The sequence below is a fragment of the Emys orbicularis genome, chromosome 4 (genome assembly GCF_028017835.1).
Source record: "Emys orbicularis isolate rEmyOrb1 chromosome 4, rEmyOrb1.hap1, whole genome shotgun sequence".
NCBI classification, from domain to species: domain Eukaryota; kingdom Metazoa; phylum Chordata; order Testudines; family Emydidae; genus Emys; species Emys orbicularis.
In genome coordinates, this window is record NC_088686.1 from 92,177,950 (window position 1) to 92,200,022 (window position 22,073).

The 22,073-nt window shown below is 44.9% G+C and overlaps 1 protein-coding gene across 1 annotated transcript in view; it reads right to left on the minus strand.

Moving 5' to 3' along the window:
• Positions 1–22,073, minus strand: part of KIF18A (kinesin family member 18A) — a 115,354-nt gene that overhangs the window by 68,123 nt on the left and 25,158 nt on the right. Inside the window, 1 exon segment of the mRNA XM_065403923.1 lies at positions 13,685–13,882. Within this exon segment, the coding sequence (XP_065259995.1) occupies positions 13,685–13,882 (198 nt within the window).

Sequence of the window (22,073 nt, forward strand, 5' to 3'; positions counted from 1 at the left end):
AGGAGGTCCTCGCTACAACCTTGCCTTCCTCCAGGACAGCAGCAAATTCAGAGCGGGAGTCTGCCGGAAGAAGCTCTTTACATTTGGACAATGTGTTCCAGGAATTAAAACTATAGAGGCTGAGGACTGTCTGTTGGTTGGGAACTTGAATACCTTCCTACCAAAGAGGTCCAGCTTCCTAGCCACCTTGGACTTAGGGGGTCGGTCCCAGCTGTCCCGGTCTTCTCTTCTGGTTGGCTGCCTCCACCACCAGAGTGTCCAGCTGAGGGTGAGTGAACAAGTACTCATAACCTTCTGAAGGGACAAAGTACTTTCCCCATCCCTCCCCCCAACTTTTGCCATGTAGGGGAAAAAGAGGCGGGCATTTGCCACAACGCTTTTGTTGTGTTATTGATGGTTTTAATGAGAGGCAAAGCCACCCTTGAGTGACCCTTCGGCACCAGAATATCAACCAAGGGGTCGGTCTCCTCTGCCACCTCCTCTGCCTGCATGCCCAAATTTTGAGCCACCCTTCTGATCAATTCCTGGTGGGCTCTGTTGTCCATGGCTGGTAGCATGGTGGATGTGCCTGCCATAGCTTTATCAGGGGAAGATGAGGAAGATGAACCGTGGGGCACTGGGTTTTTCTGCCTCTCTGGTTTACGGGGATCCCCTTGCACTGAAGTGCCCTGTATGATGGCAGTAGTGGTGCTGGCCTCCATGCCTGTTTTGGTACCGGCCCTGGCTCCTGCCGCTATTTCGGTGCTGACCTGTGTGCCCAACTCGCGTCCACGCGGAGGTTCGCAGGCAACAAATACTGATGAAGATGGAGGGACCTGTGCTTCCGAAACCACAGACAAAGATCTCGACCCCGGCCTTTGGACTTGGTAGTAGGCCCACGGGGTCCAGAAGGGTCACTGAGCCAGTGCCTGCCACTGTGGTGGCCATGCCATTATAGGCAAAGGCTGCCCTTCCTCCTGTCTGGAGCAGTGCCACGAACAATGCCGACTTCGCCCAGAGGTGTATGATTCCGCCTCTGATGAGGACTCTGAGCCCAGTGACCACAGTGGTGTGGAGTGCGATGGTGCTGGGGTGAGGACGAGCGGTGCCGCATTATCGCTGGCTTGCCCTTAGAGGGCACGATGCCTCTCTGCGGTGGTGCCAGTGCCCGGATGGGGGACTACGCTGTCATTGCTATGAGGTCTCTGGCTGCCTCAAAAGGTGTCCTTCATGGAGGGGAGGTCTAAATCCTCCTCTCAACCCTCCCGGCACCAGGGAGTCCATTAGACCCATACTCGACAGACCTCCCTGTGAGGCCAGAGTCGATGGTGCTGGCTGAGTAGGAGAAGGAGCAGGGTGTCCCGGCATGGGACGCACCCCATTGGTGCCTCCTCATTCCACTGCTTTAGTGGGAGAGCAACCGCTGTCTGACCTCTTCTTTTTGTGCGACACCGGCAAATGGGAGCGGTGCCAGGTGCTCGCACCAAAGGAGGTCTTCGGCACCGGGGACTGGTGGTGCCGAGGGTCCATGGAGCCCAAGTCCTTTCTCGGCATGTGGCCTCTGTTACCAAGGCTAGTGCGCTGTTCACAGAAGTGCTGGGCTTGGGGTCGGACGCTGCTGAAGTTGGCTGGGGATGAAGGGCTGACTCCATGAGGAGCCATTTCAGGCTGAAGTCTCTCTCCTTTTTTTGTCTTCGGGCAGAAGCCTCTGCAGTTTTTACACTTATCAGTCTGATGGGCTTCCCCCAAAGACTTTAAACAGGAGTTGTGTGGGTCTCCCTTTGCCATGGATTTTAAACAGGACCTGCATGGCTGAAACCCTTGAGACCAAGGCATGCCCCAGTCCCTGGGAGGGGAAACAGTGCGGGAAAACCCCCAACTGAAACACATCTAAGATAAGTAAAAACTACTTGACTAACTAATACTAAGTTTTGAACTATTTATAGGGTCAACAACAAAGAGTCCACTAGGGGATCGCTTGCTGTAGCAAGAGAGCTGCTCAAACGACCATCACTAGCGGTAAGAAGGAACTGAAGAGGCAGTGGGTTGGCAGGGACCTATATACAACATCTTGAAGGCGCAACTCCAGGGGCCTCCACAGCCGACCCGACAGGTACCGCTAGGGGAAAAATGGTCTGATGACCGTGCATGCAGTGTGTGCACACCTACTTGGAATCAACATGAGCAATCACTCGAAAAATAAACTTTTCACAATACCCATTGAATTGCAATCAGATACGATTGTAGCTACTAAAGACCTCATCGTGCACCAAATAAATCCACAGGGTAAGATTCCCATAGACACAGGACTCAAATGCTCACAGGCCCTTGTAGCCTTAGAGATTTGGTGGCTTTGTCTGGGCCAGCAAGGGAATAAAACCCTAAAACCCTTCCACGCCTCCTTCTGGGCTTGAGGAGAGCTCCGTGGCTGAAGGATGCAGCACACATTTATTGGCTCCTGTACATCCAAGAGGACTTATAACCTTTCTCCCTGCTCAGGGCTGCTATTCCATGCCAGGAAGGAATGTTCCACACTCATGGGGGTTAGAGTACTGAGAACTGGTAGGTAAGGTCCAATGGGAAGAAAATCTAAAGGAAAAAGTTGTTCGGGAGAGTTGGCAGTTTCTCAAGGAGACGTTATTAAAAGGCACAACTGCAAACTATCCTGATGCAAAGGAAAGAGAGGAAAAAATAGGAAGAGGTCAATAGGTCTCCATCAGGAGCTCTTTAATGACCTGAAAATTAAAAAGGAATCCTACAAAAAGTGGGAACATGGACGAATTGCTAAGGAGGAGCACAAAAAAAAAAAAAAAATAGTACAATCGTGTAGGGACAAAATCAGAGAGGCTAAGACACAAAATACATAGTAGGAGACATAAGTCAGTAAGAAGTGGTTCTTTAAATATATTAGGAGCAAAAGAAAGATGAGATACAGTGTAAGTTCCCTACTTAGAGGGGAAGGAGAGCTAATAACTGATGACATCAGAGTGCTTAAAGCCTATTTTGCTTCAGTCATCACTAAAGAGGTTAATGGTGACCAGATAGTCAACACAATTAATATTAATAAGGGGGAAGGAATGAAAACCAAAATAGGGAAAGAACAGATTAAAGAATATTTAGATAAGTTGGATGTACTCAAGTTGGTTAGGCCTGATACATTCATTCTAGGGTACTTAAATTAAGGAACTAGCTAAAGTAATTTTGGAAGCATTAACAACTATCTTTGCAAACTCATGGAGGACAGGTAAGGTTCCAGAGGACTGGAGAAGGGAAAACATAAAACCTATCGCTAGAAAGGGAAACAAGGGGGACTTGGGGAATTATAGATCAAACAGTCTAACTTTGTTTAATTTTTCCAGTTGCTCTGCAACTATCAATCGATTTGTAAGCACGGTAGCTGAAGTCGATGTACTTAGATCGACTTACCGTGGTGTCTTCACCACGGTGAGTTGACTGCTGCCACTCCCCCGTCGACTCTGCCTGCGCCTCTCACCGAGCTGGAGTACAGGAGTTGACGAGAGAGCGCTCAGTGGTTGATTTATCGCATCTAGACTAGATGCGATAAATCGGCCCCCGCTGGATCGATCGCTGCCCGCCGATCCGGCCGGTAGTGTAGACATACCCTCAGTTAGCAGGGATCTACTCCTTCCTGCTTCTCAGTTGCTATTGCAGAGTTGCCTGCTTCTAATAAGCTTCCAGAAGGCTCTTCAAAAATTATCTAGCAACACATTTTATACTATGAAGTGAAGACTGTAAGCAAAAGGAAGGCATTTTCCCCCTTCCAGATAAAGTGCCACTGCTGTAAGTACTCATGATGGGAAAACACAAAGTGCACTTTCAATACTGAACCTGAATACATAGTGCAAGCAGCAGTGTTTAAAATAATTTATTACATTTTTATCTATAAAACTGAATTATTTTATTATGGAAGATTCTGTAACCCTGTGATAAAGTGATGACAAAAATCCAATGCAACTAGGACAGACAGCTGAAACAATATTTAGTTTTTCTTTCTTCACAAGTTTCCTGCTGGCTAATTCTATAACTAATACAAAAGAGCGAGATGAAGTAATTAGTGCCATAGGCTAATGCCAATACTTTGCAAACATTTAACTATAAAAGAATTATGAAAAAGCCCTAACCATGTGAAAATATTGAGTTGGAGCATCAGGACTCCAGCTTAATGGGTGACAGTACAGCAACCACAAAGACAGCAAGAGGCACTTCACCTTCAGAAAGATTGATGCCACAGCTGCATTTATGATTACAACAGAAGTTATTCTTTTAGGGTCTTCCATTAAATATGCATTTTAGGCTTTTTTAAGGACTGCAGTTATGCAATAAACACAACCATTTAGCATTATCAACTTTATTATTTTAAAATGTCATGAGAGTTTGTTTAAACATAAGAAAAGATTTGGGGATTGTTCACTTCTGAAAGTGAATGAAAGTAGTTAGATAAGTTATTATTAAGGATATTAAATATAATTAGGTAAGGACCAATAGTGTGTTTGGCACTGTACAGGATCCAACTAGCTCCTGCCCCATTATGAGTACACTTACAATCCAAGAACCAAGGTGGGTGAAGTAACATCATCAGGTCTAGATCTGGGGAAGAGCTCTGGGTGGCTCAAAAGCGTGTCTCTCTCACCAACAGAATTTGGTCCAATAAAAGATATTACCTCACCCACCTTTTCTCTCGAACATCCTGGGACCGACACAGCTACACCTACACTGGATACAATACAAGAACCAGACAGATAAGACTGGATAATACCTAGCTCTTAATACAGCACTTTTCATGAGTACGTCTTAAAGTGCATTCAGAGACCTAAAGAAGCTTGCAAGTTTTGTTTTATTTTTCTCTCTCATTAGAATTAGTTTTTCCTGATTTCACTCAATGTAATAATGGAGTGGAGAAAACTATTTTTTAACTTTTTATAATACTGAGGAAGAAACAAGTATATTAGAATGATCTGAAGGAGGACAGCAGAGGTCTAGCATATTAGATATGTGGCGCAAGTATGTACTTGGCCCAACTCAACCATTCCACCACTGCTGCTATCCATGCTACCGTGGCTACAATGCTATTTATATGCATGCTAGCTTAATAAAAGCTAGTGTGAGTATGTGTACGTGAGCAGGGGAATCACTGCCTTAGCTTAAAGTGTTATTCCTGTGGGAATTCTGCGCCACTGCACATGTAGAATTTGCACAGAAATTAATGTTTTTTGAGCAGAATTTCCTTTTCCTCCACAGAAATGAGCTGCAGAGCTGCTGGCTGCCACTAGGGGCTACTGGACCCAGCAGAGCCCAGCTCGCACACAGAAGACGCTGCCAGGGGAAGAGGGAGGGAGCTGGAGGGTTCGGAGCTGCTGCAGCTCTCAGCATGCCCTGAAGGAAGGAGGCAGCCTGCAGGAAACTCCATACAAGCCTGGGACCCAGCATCACGCTGTTTCTCCCTCTGGATCCATGGGCTCTGGGTGTATGCGTGCGCGAATGTCTGGGCTGGGGGCCCGCAGCTGGGGTCTGGGTGGGGAGGGAGTAGGGGGTGATTGGCCTGGGGGTGTGTGGCTGGGCTTGGGGAATAAAAGGTGTGGATTTCTGGCCCCCCCCCTTCTGGACTCTCGCGAGGAGGAACTAGATTTTCATAGGGGTTTCCTTAAATCTCTACTCCTGGAGGAATTTTTTTGTCTCTGTATTGTTATAGACATAGTTGCTGATAGGTATTTTGAAATAAATTACCAAAATAATTGAAACTGGTGTGATTATATAGTATTATTTTGACAAAATTTGCAGAATTTTAAAATATTGTGCGCAGAATTTTCCCAGGAGTTAAGTGTAGACATAGTTCTAGGGAGCAAGAAGGAGCCGGAGGAGGGATGTAAAGAGAGGATTGACATGGCTTTACTGGTAGATAAGGAAGAACTTTAACAGCTGCATTTTAGATGTACTTTAGAGGAGTGATATGGGTTTTAGGGAGTCCAGAGAGGAAGAGGGGTTACAGTAATCAAATCAAGAGATGTTTAGACAACAGGACAAAAAAGAATGGTAATTTAAAAAATGTTGAATAGAAAGAAAAGACAAGATGAGGTGACAGTTAATTTTGTTCCTGAATTCTTCTATCTCTTTGCACATGAGCAGACATACATACACACAAATTAGATAAACTGTCCAACTATCTTTGTTTTAACCTCCTGCCAGATAAGTATGACTGTTTCTTGGCCCAATTTATCCAAGTTAACTGGGCAAGAAGAGGAAAATAACTATATTTTTACCTCACTGCCTGCTCAGGGAATGGGGAGGGAATTTCCTTTGTACTGACATTAGCATGTGCTACTCCTTCAGATTTCGTATCACATTGGGTTTATTTTTCCTAGCACAAGTTTCTTTATGGTACAGCTTGCTGAAGGGGTTTGACAGTTACTCTTCCACAATTTAGCTCTGCAGTTCTCTGGTGCTGTTGATGTTGCAATACATTTTCTGTCAGATGAAATTTACAAGCACATTACCCTGCTTGACAGAAACAGTGAGCCACAAGGATTTCCTGAGGAGAAACTCCCACATGCTGTGTGAGACATTTTGCCGGCTTTTCTTTTGGCTGGGGTAACATTTTTCAACTATACCAATTACATAGCCACCCTGACACAAACTTTCAAAAACATAAAACATTGAGTGAAATGTGCCTTGACTCCAGAAGGAAAAATACCCTCAGTCTTTTTTCTCCAATTATTTAAAACCATTTGGAAGACTGTATATCAGTGGTCTCAGGGCCCACAACTGTGTTGTTAATGTAAGATTTGTCCAACATAGCATGTGTGGCTATAGAGAACAGGAATCTTAAGTCCTTAAGGCTCCAAGTTACAGGACTCCGTTACCAAGAAGAATGGGCATATGGCTCCTTTGTTCAGTTACTGAAAACTCAGCATGGGGTAGCATGAAAACAATAAAACATTAAGCCCCTGGAGACTCTGCCAACATTTAGGATGCCAAGCTTCTTGAAAGGTTCAGAAAGGAAAAGCTAAAGTCCAAATTAGAGCTATGGTTTCCCCACTATATTATCTGATTTATCATTTGAATTGCAAACTTTTTAGTTTTGTAATAAAGAGGCAGCATGGTCCATTAATAGGACACCATGCTAAGCATCAGGAGATAAAGGTTTTGTCACTCATTTGTTGTGTGATTTAGCCAAATTGCAATCTGTGCCTCATTATCCCCATTTTACCAATGGGGAAACAGAATACTTACAGGTTTCAGAGTAGCAGCCGTGTTAGTCTGTATCCGCAAAAATAACAGGAGTACTTGTGGCACCTTAGAGACTAACAAATTTATTAGAGCATAAGCTTTCGTGGGCTACAACCCACTTCTTCGGATGCATATAGAGTGAACCATATATTGAGGAGATATACACACACATGCTCTCTGTATGTGTGTGTATATATATCTCCTCAATATATGGTTCACTCTATATGCATCCGAAGAAGTGGGTTGTAGCCCACGAAAGCTTATGCTCTAATAAATTTGTTAGTCTCTAAGGTGCCACAAGTACTCCTGTTATTTTTGAGAATACTTACATACTTTTGTCAAGTGGGCTTTATATTAACATGCCATTATTAATAATCCGCAAATCTCAAGTATTTGCATATAATTAATAATCACACCTGCAACACAGAGGTTATGAATATTTATTTATTTATTTTATTTATGAAACTTTGAAGAGAACTGCCTACAGCTGCAACATGTAATTTTTAAAATCCGATGCTCCACCACTTAGCTATATGCTCCACACTGAAAGTAGCCAGTAATTTGATGGAAATCTCCAAAGCAACAATCTGCTCTCTCAAACATATCTACCTGTGAGGCATTATCCTGAGAAATAATATGAATACAGGAAACATATGCATAAAACAAAACACAAACCTAAAATCTAAGGGCTATATTCTGCTGTCTCTGGTGCACATCTCCTACCAATGTTAACAGAAGCCATACTGAAACTGCCTAAGGAAGAATTTGGCCGTTTTGTCTTAGATACCCCACTCCCCCTTGTGTTTATTTCTCTCCCCTGTATTTAGGCTCATTGATAAAATTAACTGTCCTTTTCTTCCTGCTATCCTAGCAGATTAGGGTTTCTATAAGTCCCACCATTTTCTCAGTATATCCCATATACTGCAAGTCTAGCTGAACAAAGTCAGTTATCTTTGCTTAGGGAATCCCCCTTAAACCTGCCTCACCAATATGATGCCATGAAGTCATTTTGTATTCCACAAGTGAAATTACCGAAGTGGCAACCCTAAGCAGTATGTTCTTATTCTTGGTTTTCACTCCATTTTGTTACACTAAATCCATGTCACAGTGAAATGTGAGGAGAGGTGAGGGGAGAGAATCCAAGAGTCACATCTACAGTAATTATGGATTTGAAAAAACAAAGACCACTTATGAATAAGTAGGTAACTAATTGGACAATTATTTTGGAAAATACCTGTCCTGCAACACCTAACATGAATGCTGAGCACTGAGAATAGATCAAGTAGCCTATTCTTTAAACCTAAGTATAAATGAGTGAAAAAAATTCAGCGTAATTTGCAGCACATTGCTTCAGATTTCGGTTAGTTTCTTGACTGAATGCAGGGCCAAGCTAAAAAAAAAAAGTGGTCATTTAATAGCTTCCACTGGAAAAAAGACAAGACAATTCTAGTACACATCATGCTACAAAAATGAAGGGAGACAAAATATTTCTGTGATCTGGAATATGGACTCTTGTTTGTGACATAGCAATTCACTATCTTAGTTTGCATTTGTAATAATCTGATATTTTTTCATTCTTAAATTATAGGGTTTGTTTTTGCCTGTGTTCCCATTTATTTTATGTACTAGGATTTTGGCTCAGCATGTTATGGTTGTAAAAATAACCTTCCAATGTGAACCAAATGTAAACTTATCCACTATCATCTTCCTGAATATGCAGACAGCTATGATGTATCCATTGCTGTGCTCACAGCTTTGCAAAGCATCAGCAACAGAGTGGAATTAGCAAGATTGGTCAGTTTCTCTACTGCTGTTCAGAACAAATTGGGCAGCAGTGAAATTGTCAAAAAATCATGTCTATTACATACCGATGCTGGAACTCAAAAACAAAAGGCTAAGATGAGTAGAGTAGAGACCAGTCTCCTCTAAGCACCAGGCAGGCTGAGGGATAAGGGGTGGAAAAGGCTGGTGGAAGAGAAAAAAACAAAACAAAACCACAACCCTTTCTTCTCTGTTCCAGCAGACAGAAAGAAGCAGAGCTTCACGTTTATATAACACTCACTAGTCAAGAGTTGATGAGAAATACTGAGCTTCTGAATATCAGGGTTTGCTGTGTCTGGATATGGAAGAAATCTAGGTATACTCCCCATTGCAAGCAGCTGGGGGTGTGACTTAGGCCAGGTCTACACTACCGCGGTAGTTCGACAGCTGGCAATCGAACTTCCGGGTTCGATTTATCGCGTCTGGTCTGGACGCGATAAATCGATCCCGGAAGCGCTCGCCGTCGGCTGCAGTACTCCAGCTCGGCGACAGGAGTACCGCGGAGTCGACGGGGAGCCTGCCTGCCGCGTGTGGACCGCGTCTGAACCGCGGTAAGTTCGAACTAAGGTATGTCGACTTCAGCTACGTTATTCACGTAGCTGAAGTTGCGTACCTTAGTTCGAATTTGGGGGTTAGTGTAGACCAGGCCTTAGGCTCTCAAGACACAGTCCCAGACCTTACTGTTGGTGTTCTCCATCTTCTATTGTGCATTGTTTGCTGGAAAGCATGTTTAACCCTCTGGCTAGTAAGTTTATGTTTCCTCCCCTCTCCCTCCAAGCCCTGAATTAAAAGTAGCCTGCTTGGAGCCACTTCTAAATTTGCTATTTTTTAAAAAAGGGATGTCCCAAGGTAGAGAGTATGCAGCACACCGTGAAAGAAAAACCTTACCCATAAGTCTACCCCCCTGAAGTACAGAATCACTAGATCCTGCTCTAGGAGATGCCCAGCATACACTAGATTCTTGATGTTACACTCTCCACACAACTATGCTGCAGTCTGGAGCCAGCTTATAGGGGTAATACCAGTGTTTCTGAAAAAAATTATATTACATTATGTGTGTGTGTAATCAAATATAACACATAATACAATTGCTGTAATTTGTTAACATCTTATTTTATATTCCATGGGATCTCTTCAAAAAAAGACAGCAATGTTGTTTAAATATTATTACATTACACTAAAGTCCACAGTCAGCTGGCACAAGTTAATAACATCCCCCAAGCTTCTCTAACATGTCTTGAAGCAGAAAAATCAGGGCACTCTAACAGTTCTTTTGGGTCCTGCCTATTTCTTTCCCCCTCTCCTGGGCTGCTGGGTGAGGGAGGAAGCAAAGACCCATTCTGCAATAGGCACTCCCTACACTCAGTTGATCTCCTTGCCTGATCTCCCTGGGGCTCCTACATCCTAGCAGGGAAAGAGGCAATAAAGTAGCCAGTGATACTCTTCTCCATTCCCTGCGACTCAGCAACTGTTCAGTTCTTGCTACAGCTGCTTCACCTCTCTACCATTGGCCATCTGCTGTTCAGAGCACTTTACCCTCACATCAAAGTTGCTTTGGGTGGCTGCAGGGAAAGCAGTTCAGATTCCAAGGCCAGAGAGGACCATTATGATAAAAAAAAGGGACCAGCCTCTTACTTCCTCCCTGTTGCAAAAGGAGTGGCCCAGACACTTAAAAGGTGGCTCAGGAATACATCTTCAGTTCATAATCAAATTGAAATTTTCTTAATATAGTTGCCCACAAGGGCCACAGAGGTCACAAATGGCCCCATCCCACATGTGGGATACCACTGTGGTAGATGTTACAAGCCATGGCTCACAATCATGGAAAGATTCTAAAGCAGTTTGACAGGAGGTAGGCCACGTCTGTTGGTCAATTGTAATGACAGTACGTATACACAACCCTCAATTCTGAACCCTAAGTTTCAATGCAGTTATAAATGGTCCTGTCCATAACCACTCTCTCCATTTTATCAAGAAGACCAGTAGCAATCCAATGAAACAAGAAAGAGAAGGCTAGTAGGGACAGGAAATGGCAATACATTCAGACAACTTTAATAGTAACTTTTTCCCCCTCCTTCATGAAGATACTTCTGCAGATCCCTCAAGAAGGCACTTATGTAAATAAGGACTGACGGACTTATCCCTGAAATTAACTTCCGATCTGGCTGTAGAGTTGAGAGTACAGCTGAATACATGAAATGAGTGAATTTCATTACATAAATCACACCAGTTTCAAATATTTTGGTAATTTATTTCAAAATACTTGTCAGCAAGTATGTCTGTAACAATACAGACACAAACAAAAATCGCCCCAGGAGTAGAGTTAAAGAAACGCCTACAACAACCCAGTTAGTGTTTTTCTGCCCAGAGACCTGCCAGGGGGTCAGACACCCACAACTCCTCCCCACCAGAGCCCAGCCAATACACCCAAACCCCTCTCCCCCAGTCGCAGAATCCCCCCGGCCCAGATACCCGCACCCTCTCCCCCGAGCCCAGCTGCAGGGCTCCTCCCTTGCCCAGATACCCGCATCCCCTTACCCCCAGAACCCAGTCACAGTCCCCCACCCCTGCGCCTTCTCCCCCTGAGCTCAGCCACGGGGCCACCCTTGCCTAGATATCTGCTCCCCCTCCTCCCCAGACTCCTGACCCGCCTTCCCCCAGAGCCTAGCTGTGGCCCCCCCAGCCCAGACAGCTGGCCCCCAGAGTCAAGGAGGGAGAAACAGCCTGATGCTTGGTCCCAGGCTTGCATGGAGTTTCCTGCGTGCTGCTGTCCCCTTCCCTCAGGGCATACTGGGAACTGCAGCTGCCAGGAACCCTTTAGCTCCCCCCACCCAACTCCCCAGGCAGTGTCTTCTATGCGTGAGCTGGGCTTGGGGGGGGGAGGGGCGCGAGGGGAGGAGTTCAGCAGCCCCTAGTGGCGTCCAGCAAACTGCAGTCCATTTCGGTGGGGGAAAGGAAATTCTGGGCACACATTAATTTCTGCAAAATTCTGCATTGCGCAGTGGCGCAAAATTCCCTCAGAAGTAATTATGGAGATGAGTCACAGAAATGGCTATTCCTCTGGTGGAATGGATTTTACATTTGCTTTGCTGCCCCAACTCCTGCCTGCTCAGAACAGGCTTGACTACATAGTTTTAAATTTTGTAATATTTGGACAGATATTACTTCCCCTTGACTTTTTTCCCCAAAGGCCATGAACAAGAAGAATGAGTTCTGGAACAGCGTGGTACTCTATCAGGAATAGCGCTATACTCTTTTTGTATTTAGTTTATGCACACAAGTCTCTCTGAATATGCTTGGAGGCTTTGGAGAAGAGATGGGAAAGAAAAATAAATGGTTTGGTTTATCTTTGGCATAAACTTTGAATGGTGACACGTTATTTCATCATTGGGAAATATTGTACAAGAAGAGAGTCCTTCACCTAAGCTTGGATTTCACTAACCTACCTAGATGAGATGGCAGCCCATGAAGAAACTGAAGGAAAATAATGTAATGAAGAAATGGTCAAACAACATAACCCCAGTGGTTCTAAAAGAGCAGCCAGGAAGTAGCAGGGTCACATTCCAATAGAGACCAGGTTGTGGGATACAGATCTGAGAAACCGTTCAAGTAACATTTTACAACAAATGGGTGAAGAATGAAGTTTGCTAGAAAGGGCAATAAAACACTGAAAGCCATAAAACACTCACATTCTGCACATGTTAATGTTTTGTTAATTACGTGTACCTTACAAACTCTGTGATTCTCAATGATACTCTTTAGCTGCAGTATTACAAACTTCACTTCATTATTGTGATGTCTCAAACAATTTCTCTTTTGTGTTATTTAAAATGACCTAAAGCAAACTTCAGAGAAGAAATAGCCACTTAATGAATCTTGAGACATAATCCTTCCTCTTCTTTATCTACAGTAGGTAATTTAGTATCAGGGAAGCAGGCAAGGGTTTAGGAGACATGAATATTATACACCCGAAGGCAAAAAGATTTCCTTTTACAAACATGAATTCTAGGATGTAAGGTTTGTGGCACAGGAACAAAAACTTATTTACCCTTATGAATCTCTCTCTCTCTGAGGCATTTTAGGTACCTAACAAGGGGATCCTAGAGTGACACTTTATTCAGGCACAATGCTTAAAGCCTGGACATATTTCTCATTGGATAAATGTACTAAAGCTAAATGTAGCACACTGCTTTTCCCACCATTTTTATATAAAAAACTACATATAGTTAAGCTACCTAATTACTACAAAAATTCTAACTAAACTAATTTGGCAATCAAGGACAAGATGCTGGTACTGAGACTGCTAGCACCAGTGATACAAGAAGCATTCGGGACTCTTATAAAAGGCCCCCACCCTGTAAGTGCACCTGAAATGTGACATTGGCACTCAATGCGTGCTCACCATACAATAGTTAAGCTGCTTTAGATTGTTCAGTGATTGCAAAGTATAGCAGACAATTCCTATAGTGAGAGTCCACAGAGAAAGAAGTTTTTATATATTTTCTAAATTAGTGCACAAATTAGAAAATATAATACAAGGTTGTATTCTTTTTAATATGATATTCCCTCTGGTTAAACAGTATAAGGAAAAGTTGACATGTGTGCACGTTTATTGTATTTGAAACAAAGCAGCACTTACCTTTGGATCCGCCAAGGCATTAATGACATTTCCAAGAGCTAGCAGTGAACGGTTAATGTTGGTCCCTTCTCTAAAACGAGCTCCTTTGGAATTTGTGGCACTGGCACGTTCAGACCCTGCCAGGTCAATGAGGGACATTTTGGCAATACGAACATTTTGACTGATACTTGCTGTTTTATCTTGCTGCCTTAAATAAATCTATAAAGAAAAAAAAATTGCAAGGATTTAAAAACAAACAACCCCCCCCCCCCACCAACCTATCCCCAAACAATGGCTCTTATTTAAAGGACAATACAATTTCACATCATAACGATAGTTACATAAAAATGTTTGTTCAGGTGTTTACAATCTACTGCCTAGAGTTGTCAGTCTGTACATACTGAAGTATTAAGCAGAAATTACTATTTAAAGGGAGAGGGCCAGAGTGCGATAATTTTAAAGATTATCTGCTCCCCTCCAATAAGTCCTAATATTGTATGCTCCCCACTTTACATAGTAATAGGAAAAAAATCAAGTTTACCTGCTAAAGACACAATGCACTTTCAAATCATTCTTGCAGACTTCAGACTAAAATGGCTTTTCTGTCTTCGAGATGTATAAAATGCAATTGTCATTTTAAATGTAACGTGTCTCTTCCAAAAAGGCAGAATACTTTTTAGATTCACAGTGTAGAGTCCCAAGTGCCGTAGGAAAAGAGTGGATGTTCTGATCTTCAGTAAAGAGAAGTTACTGGTAAGTAACTGTAGCTCAGCAGAATTGCCTGTCCATTCACATTGTGGAAAAAAAGATTGCCTACCTTTTCATAACTGTTGTTCTTCGAGATGTGTTGCTCATGTCCAGTCCATTCTAGGTGTGCGCACGCCCACATGCACACTCAAAGATTTTTGTCTTAGTGGTATCCGTAGGGTTGGCTGTAGCGCCCTCAGGAGTGCCACACTCATGCGTTGGTATAATAGGCGCTGCCGACCCTATGCGCTCTCAGTTCCTTCTTGCTGGCAACTCTGACAGAGGGGTAGGAGGGCAGGTAATGGAATTGACGTGAGCAAAACTCAAAGAACAGTTATGAAAAGGTAGGTAACTGTGTTTTCTTCTTTGAGTGCTTGCTCATGTCAATTCCATTCTAGGTGACTCACAAGCAGTATCCTTGGAGGTGGGCTCAGAGTTCATAGTCTAGTGGCATGCAGTACTGCTCTACCGAAGCCAGCATCATCCCGGGCCTGCTGGGTAAGTGCGTAATGGTACGTGAATGTGTGGATGGATGAGCAGGTGGCCACCCTACAGATGTCCTGGATAGGCACTTGGGCTAGGAAACCTGCTGAGGAGGCCTGTGCCCTGGTTGAATGGACAGTTACGATTGCTGGAGGTGGCACCTTGCCTGATTGTAACAGCGAATACAGTCATCCATCCAAGAAGAAATTCTTTGAGCGGACACTGGACGATCTTTCATCCTGTAGGCCACCGCAACAAACAATTGCGTCAACTTGCAGAATGGCGTGGTCCTTTGAATGTAGAAGGCTAGAGCTCCACGAACTGCAGGGTGTAGCTCGAAGATACTATGTCGAGCACCCAACAGTCCGAGGTCAGCCACGACCAGGCCAACCAGAAGGGGTACAAGGGGTTGAGGAAAGAGCAGGGGTATGGAGCCTGGGAAGTGTCTGGGGCGCCGTCCTTGGGCGCATCCTCAAAATGCCTGCTTCTGGCCTCCTTGGCCTCTGGAAGAACCAGGCTGGGCGGAGGAACAGGAAAATGAAGGGGGACTCCGTTTAAATCCTTTGTCTCTGTCCTTCTTTCTGTAGGAGCTGGACCAGGGGACACCCCAGGACCTCGACGGAGGCGGACGGAATGGCTTTCTAGCCTGCTGAGTGGTGTGAAGGCCCAAGGAACAAAGGGTGGCACGGGAGTCTTTAAGGCCGTGGAGCTGTGAGTCGGTCAGCTCCGAAAAGAGCCCTGCTCTCTCAAACGGAAGGTCTGCATCTCCTGGGACAGCCCAGAGGACTGTATCCAGGAGCTGCACCTCATGACCACCGTGGAGATGACTACCCTGGCTGCCGAGTCTGTAGTGTACCAGGCCATCTGGAGGGCACCTCTTGTCACCGCTTTGCCCACGTCCACCAAGGTGGCAAACTCCTGGACTCGGTCATGTGGGAGGCCCTCCTTGAACTTGCTGATGGAGTCTCACAGGTTGAAGTTATATCTGCCTAGCAGGGCCTGATGGATAGACAGGCTGGCTATCCAAATAACTTCCCTGCCAAACAAGTCCAGCCCCTTGGTGTCTTTATTTTTAGCTGTGCCACTTGCCTGGCCCTTTCGTTGACGGCGGACACAACCAGGGATCCCGCTGGATGCTGGGTGTACAGATACTCTGATCGCTTTGCGGGGACATAGTACTTCTTTTCTGCCTTCTTGGAGGTAGGTGGAATGGAAGAGGGGGTTTGCCACATAGACTTGGCAATTTTAAGGATCTCTAGGTGGACAGGCAATGAGACTTGGGCTGGGGTGTAGGAGGGCATAACATTAAAGAGGTCGTTGGACTCCTCAGCTAGCTCCTTGACTTCCAAGTTTAGGTTGGCAGCCACCCTTTTGAGCAGGGCCTGGTGCTCCTTGAAGTCGTCGGGTGGGTGAGTGGGTGGGAGAAGGGACGTGGGCTGCTCGTTTGCGAGGGGCCCGCTACTGCTTCATCCGGAGATGATGAAGATGACTGCACAGCAGAGGGAGGGGCGGCTTCCCTGTGCTCATCTGGAGACATCTCCTTGGGCATCAGGGCCCACTGTGTTGCTCCCGTGCTGGATTCAGCACCATGATCCAACATGGGTGCCGGCTATGCTGGGGGCAGCTTGTCCGATGTGGCTTGGTAGGAATGGTGGGAGTACGGGACCGGCATCACAAGTACACCCCACGGGTTCCAGTATTGCCACTGAGTGGGCCATGGCCCCTGCCTCCATGCCGCAGGAGCCACGCCGGTCTCGCGGGCCTGTGGTGATTTGCCTTTTATAGGCCAGGGGCTAAATTCCCCTTCAGGCTCAGACCACTGTCCTTCCGGTGACCAGGGCGGAGCCGTAAATGCCTGAGTCTGCCAACTGGCCCTCGTTGGCAAAAAGTAAGGAGAGGGCAAGGACAGGTGCCTGCCCAAAGAGAGGTACCAGGGAGCTGGAGACTGGTGCGGAGACTGGAACGATCCCGCACCAGGGGGAAAATTGACGCTTAGGTGATGGTGATCTGTGCCGTGGAGAACTCTGGCAGGAGGTCCGACGGTACTATGAGTATGGGGATCAGCATTGCGACTCAAGTGTCCTGTGCCTTGCAGACAAGACCATGGCATCAGGAACCTGTGTCTTCTAATCGGGGCTCAGGGGGGCGGTGCCTGGGTCTGGGACACTCTGCTGCTTTAGGGGATAGTCCCATAACCGGCTTGCCCGTAGATGCCGGGTCCTTGGCCGGGTCCGTCACCTGGCTCAGCATCTACAGTGGCGGTCAGCCTACTTGCTCTTTGGCTGCCGGGCCCGCTTTGGGCACATGACCCTACTAGGGGCCGGGACACGTTGCCACTCCCATGAGTCGGATTCCTGGCTGGACTAGGGGGTCAGACCGCGATGCAAGACAAGGCGCTCCGACCTTCACGGGTGGTAAGAAGGAACGGAGAGGGCATAGGGTTGGCAGCGCCTAGTATACCAATGCTGAGCGCAGCACTCAAGAGGGCGCTACAGCCAACCCTATGGGTACTGCTAAGGCAAAAATCTCTGACAATTGTGCACGTGGCCATGCACACACCTAGGAAGGTGGAAAATTGGAATAGCAGCCAAATGACATCCAACTAGAAGTTAAAGAGTTTTAAAATTGTTCCAAGGGTAATAAGAATGACGGTCACCAATTCACTCCCCTATGAACTGCTCAAATTCTCTCTTCCGGTTGTTCAAGCAGAATATCCTCAACTAAAGCCAGGTCCACACCACAAACTTACATTTGTATAACCAGGTTGCTCAGCAGTGTGAAAAATCCACACCCCGGAGCAATGTAGTTATACCAACCTAAACTCCAGTGTATACAGCGCTATGTCAACAGGAGTAAACATAGCTACCATCTTTCAGGAAGGTGGATTAACTATGCCAGTCAGTGTAGGAGCATCTTCACTAAAATGTGACAGTGGTGCAGTTGCGCCACTGCAGCTTTTTAAATGTAGACCTGCCCTAACTGTTCCAGCAATCCAAGATTCTAGTTGCAGATCCAATAAACTTCTGACATGGATGGAAACACTTCGGATCCAGTAAACCTTGAGATCCAGTAAACTGGAAAACAGGACTTGTAGTTCCAATGTCAAACACTGGGTGTCGGGACAAAACTGCCATGCGAGGGCTATTGACAGCATCTTGGATACATACCAATTCACATTCAGAAAAACTTCCTGAATCAACAATATCAGAGGGCATTCACAGAGTAATTCCTGACCTAAGTCCGGAGAAAGACAGTCAGTGATATCGGGCCTTCCTTGACCCTGGAGCAGAACTGGACTCAATGGGCATCACCAATTAATGGTAAGAGACCTAACTGTGATTCACTTCACTTATAGAACAGGTGATGCAAAACAGACTTTATAAACCATTTGTGATGTTGACTATAATCTATACTAAAAAAGACTACCAAGACATCTTTCCATGGGAGATGAGTCATTTGTGGAGGCTATACTCCCAGAGCAGAAAAACGTAGATGCATCTGGCTAGATCAAACCATCCTTTAATAGTTGGCGAATACATGGCCCTAATCTTGCCCATCAGAATTTGGACAGGTTTGGAAGATTTGACCAGAGTGAGAAACCTTGCAAGCCAGACAAATAACACTTATCTTCAGTATCATGACGTGGCATCTTGTTTCCTTCAGAGTTCATAAAACTTGTGGAGGATGGAGATCTAGGTGAGCACTCCAATCCACCAGCTGAAACTATTATTATGGTAAGGGAGGAAAGAAAGGAACTGTGACAGGCACACATTTCCATTGAGTCTCTCAGTAAAGCATCTTATATGATAGATGTTGTGGCTCGGATGTCCATAGTGTTGAAGTGTGGGCAGTACCACCACAGCCAGCCCAAAGGTCAGGTGGTGAAAGATGTTACCCGAGTTCACTGGTGAATAACTTGTCCTCTGGCACCTCTGCAGCGAGACAGAAGTAAAGTATTCTTTGTGTATACAAAACTCCTGAACACTGTGCACTTTCCTGAGGGCCAAAGTCTAGATATAGACAAGGGTGCTCGGATGTCTGAGAAAAATACTTATAACAGTCAGACATTTAGTGAGCCACTCTTTGCAGTTGGTTGTGTTGGATCCCCTGCCTCTGGTTGACAAACATGCATCTGAGAACTTTATTTGGAAATTTGGGTCAGACCAAATATGTTTTGGTACTCCACTCCCAAATGCATCTCTCAGTGAAATTACTATTTGGGGAAAAAAATAATTTTTTTTTTACCCAGCTCTAGTCTAAATAATCCTGCACATAAGATACAAACAAATATAAAATAAGGTAGAAGATTGCTTTTGTTGACAGAATGAATCTTGGTTCTTGAACAAGTTTATGCAATGAAAAAGAAAACAGAATTTTTTAGGGGAAAGCCAACTAAATATTTTGGTCAACATAGATCTAAAAAAGACAAGGTAAACCCCAAGCAAACGTTCAAGTTCTAGCTCATTTACAAGGACTAATTGGATGAGAGAAGTTGCAATGAATATGGAAGAAACTTTGACTGGATAATAATAATCTGGAGATATCATCTTTGCAGAGATGGCATGGTATTTACCAGATGTGGTTTCTACCAGGTAAAATCATGTTTTTACTGCCCCAGGAAAAAAAGTCAGTTACAGTTTAAGGCATTTCCTATTTTAAAAACTTATTAATGCACAGCACATAATACTTAGTTTTATTTACATATTCAAATTGTGGCAGTAGATTCAGAGATTAATTTAAGTTTGTACAAATAAAAAGTAAAACTGCAGTGGGTGTAATACTAATATATGTAATGATAATACTGAACATTGGAATGTTTAGTAAATATTTTGGTTAGTTTTTCCTCAAGGAAGTAATACATGTCACGTTGAAAACATTTGATTATATGAGAATGACAATGCAGAATTGTAGGCCTGAACTACTAAGCAATCAGAGGCCTGGTCCACACTAACCCCCCACTTCGAACTAAGATACGCAACTTCAGCTACGTTAATAACGTAGCTGAAGTCGAAGTACCTTAGTTCGAACTTACCGCGGGTCCAGACGCGGCAGGCAGGCTCCCCCGTCGACTCCGCGTACTCCTCTCGTGGAGCAGGAGTACCGGCGTCGACGGCGAGCACTTCCGGGATCGATTATCGCGTCTTGTCTAGACGCGATAAAATCGATCCCAGAAGATCGATTGCTTACCGCCGGACCCGGAGGTAAGTATAGACGTACCCAGAAGCATGCAGAGTTGCAGACTGCCAATCCAGATCCACTTGGCCCTGCAGAATTCTGTAGCAGAAGACCAACTTTGATGTTGTCGGATTATAAAGGTGTGGCCACTCGTGAGTGCTTCCTGCTGGCCAGATGCGTGCTGCGCTCTTTGTTTTTCGGTATCCTTTGACAGTAGTTTCTCTTTCAGATGGGTTTTCAGTACGCAGCCTTCACGTGAAACAGACAGAAAACAAACCCCTTCCGGGGTAATAGTTCAATGAAAGGTTGGCCCCTCTCCAAAGTCATCAATCCCATCTCTGGGCCCTTCTTGGGCTCCAAACAAAACGTTTTGCCTTCTCGGCCCTTGGCCACACTGTCTGTGGCCGGTGGGGGGACCCGGGCCTGCCCACTACTCTGGGTCCCAAGCCAGGGACCCTACAACTAGCAGCCACCTGCTGTTTCCGTCACTATTGTCTATTGCTATATTCTCTGAGCTGCTTCCCACTTTGTCCCACCAGCTTCTTGGGTCCTCAGCCTGTTCCATGTTTAAGCTGTCTCTCTCCCAGGCTTCTTTGCTTAGAGAGTCTAACAATTTCTGTCCTGTTCTCTCAGGGTTCCTCTCTCACATGTCCTTTCACCTGGTGAGCTAATAAGTCTCTGGCCCTTCTCATCAGGGTTCTCTCTCACCCAGGCCTCTGTGCCTAGACAGCTTCTACCCCTGCTTATACAGGGTTTCTCCCCAGTCTCCCAGACTTCCACTCCTTCTGGTCCCAGCTAGTGACTGCTCTGTCCAGCTGCTGCAGCTTCCTCAGACAGCCAGGAACAGTATCCTTCCTCCTCTGGCTCCAGCCAGTAACTGAGCTGTCCAGACCCTGCAACTCCTTTTATATGAGCCTTGTAGGCTCTGATTGGCTTCCTCCCCTGCAGCTTCTCTAGGCTGCTTAGAGGTCCCCACTCTACTGCCTTTTTTCTGGGGCAGGGTGTGGTAGGACAGCATGGCCTTCCAGAGGGCCTCAAAGGGCCTGGTACACCCCGTCATATGGATACATGATGAGCCTATACCTCAGTTCCGAATGGATGTATCCAAAGTTTAAAAAGATTCGTTCTATGCTTGCCAAACACTGATGCAATTGCAACACCAGTTCTATAATGTCAGAATATTCACATTCTTCATATTTTCCCCATGTTATAGGGAAAACTTTTTCCTTTGAGGGCAGATGAAAACACTGATTTTGGATACAGAGATTCTTCTACTTTAAATGCTAGTAAATATGTTAAAAAAAAAAAAAATCAGGATTTTTGCTGAGTAGCCACTGCCTTGAAATTTCTTCTTGTTCAGCTGACAATCTCTTTCCTTCATATTTTGGATGAAGGAGGTTGGTCAACATGGAGTAATTACAAAAGAGATTTTATAAGGCACTTCTGTCTTGTGTGGTGCAAGCACTACATTTATTAGTAGCTCCAATTATACTTTGTACACAACTGAAATTGCTGATTTATCCCTGTGGAGTGCATCAAGTGCCACAGCAACTGGTTTCACCTGATTGATCAAGTTCTTTGCTTCTAGGTAAATTCCTTGGTTATGAATTATACTGGGCACTCTATCTTCAAGTTCTGCCTAATCACTTGCAATCCTGAGATTATGCAGCTGATTTTTAACATATGTTTCTAGGCAAGTTATTTGACTGTTCCATAGTGTGTCACCAGGAATGGAGGTTTTACAGAAGCTTGGAATTCTTTGAACCAGGCTCCAGGCACATGGTGATTACAAAAATACTTTTGTAAATCTACAACACTGTGCAAAGGACTTGGTGTAAGGTCTTGTCCAAGTAGATTTAGCCAATGTGATGCACAGCCATTCGTAACCAAAGTGTTGTCATCTTGTTTCAAATCACTTCTCATACTTTGCATCTTTTTCAAATTTTCTGTCAAGTAGTTCTTAAAAACACAATTGTACAGTTCATTTGATAATGCCTTGGCTTCT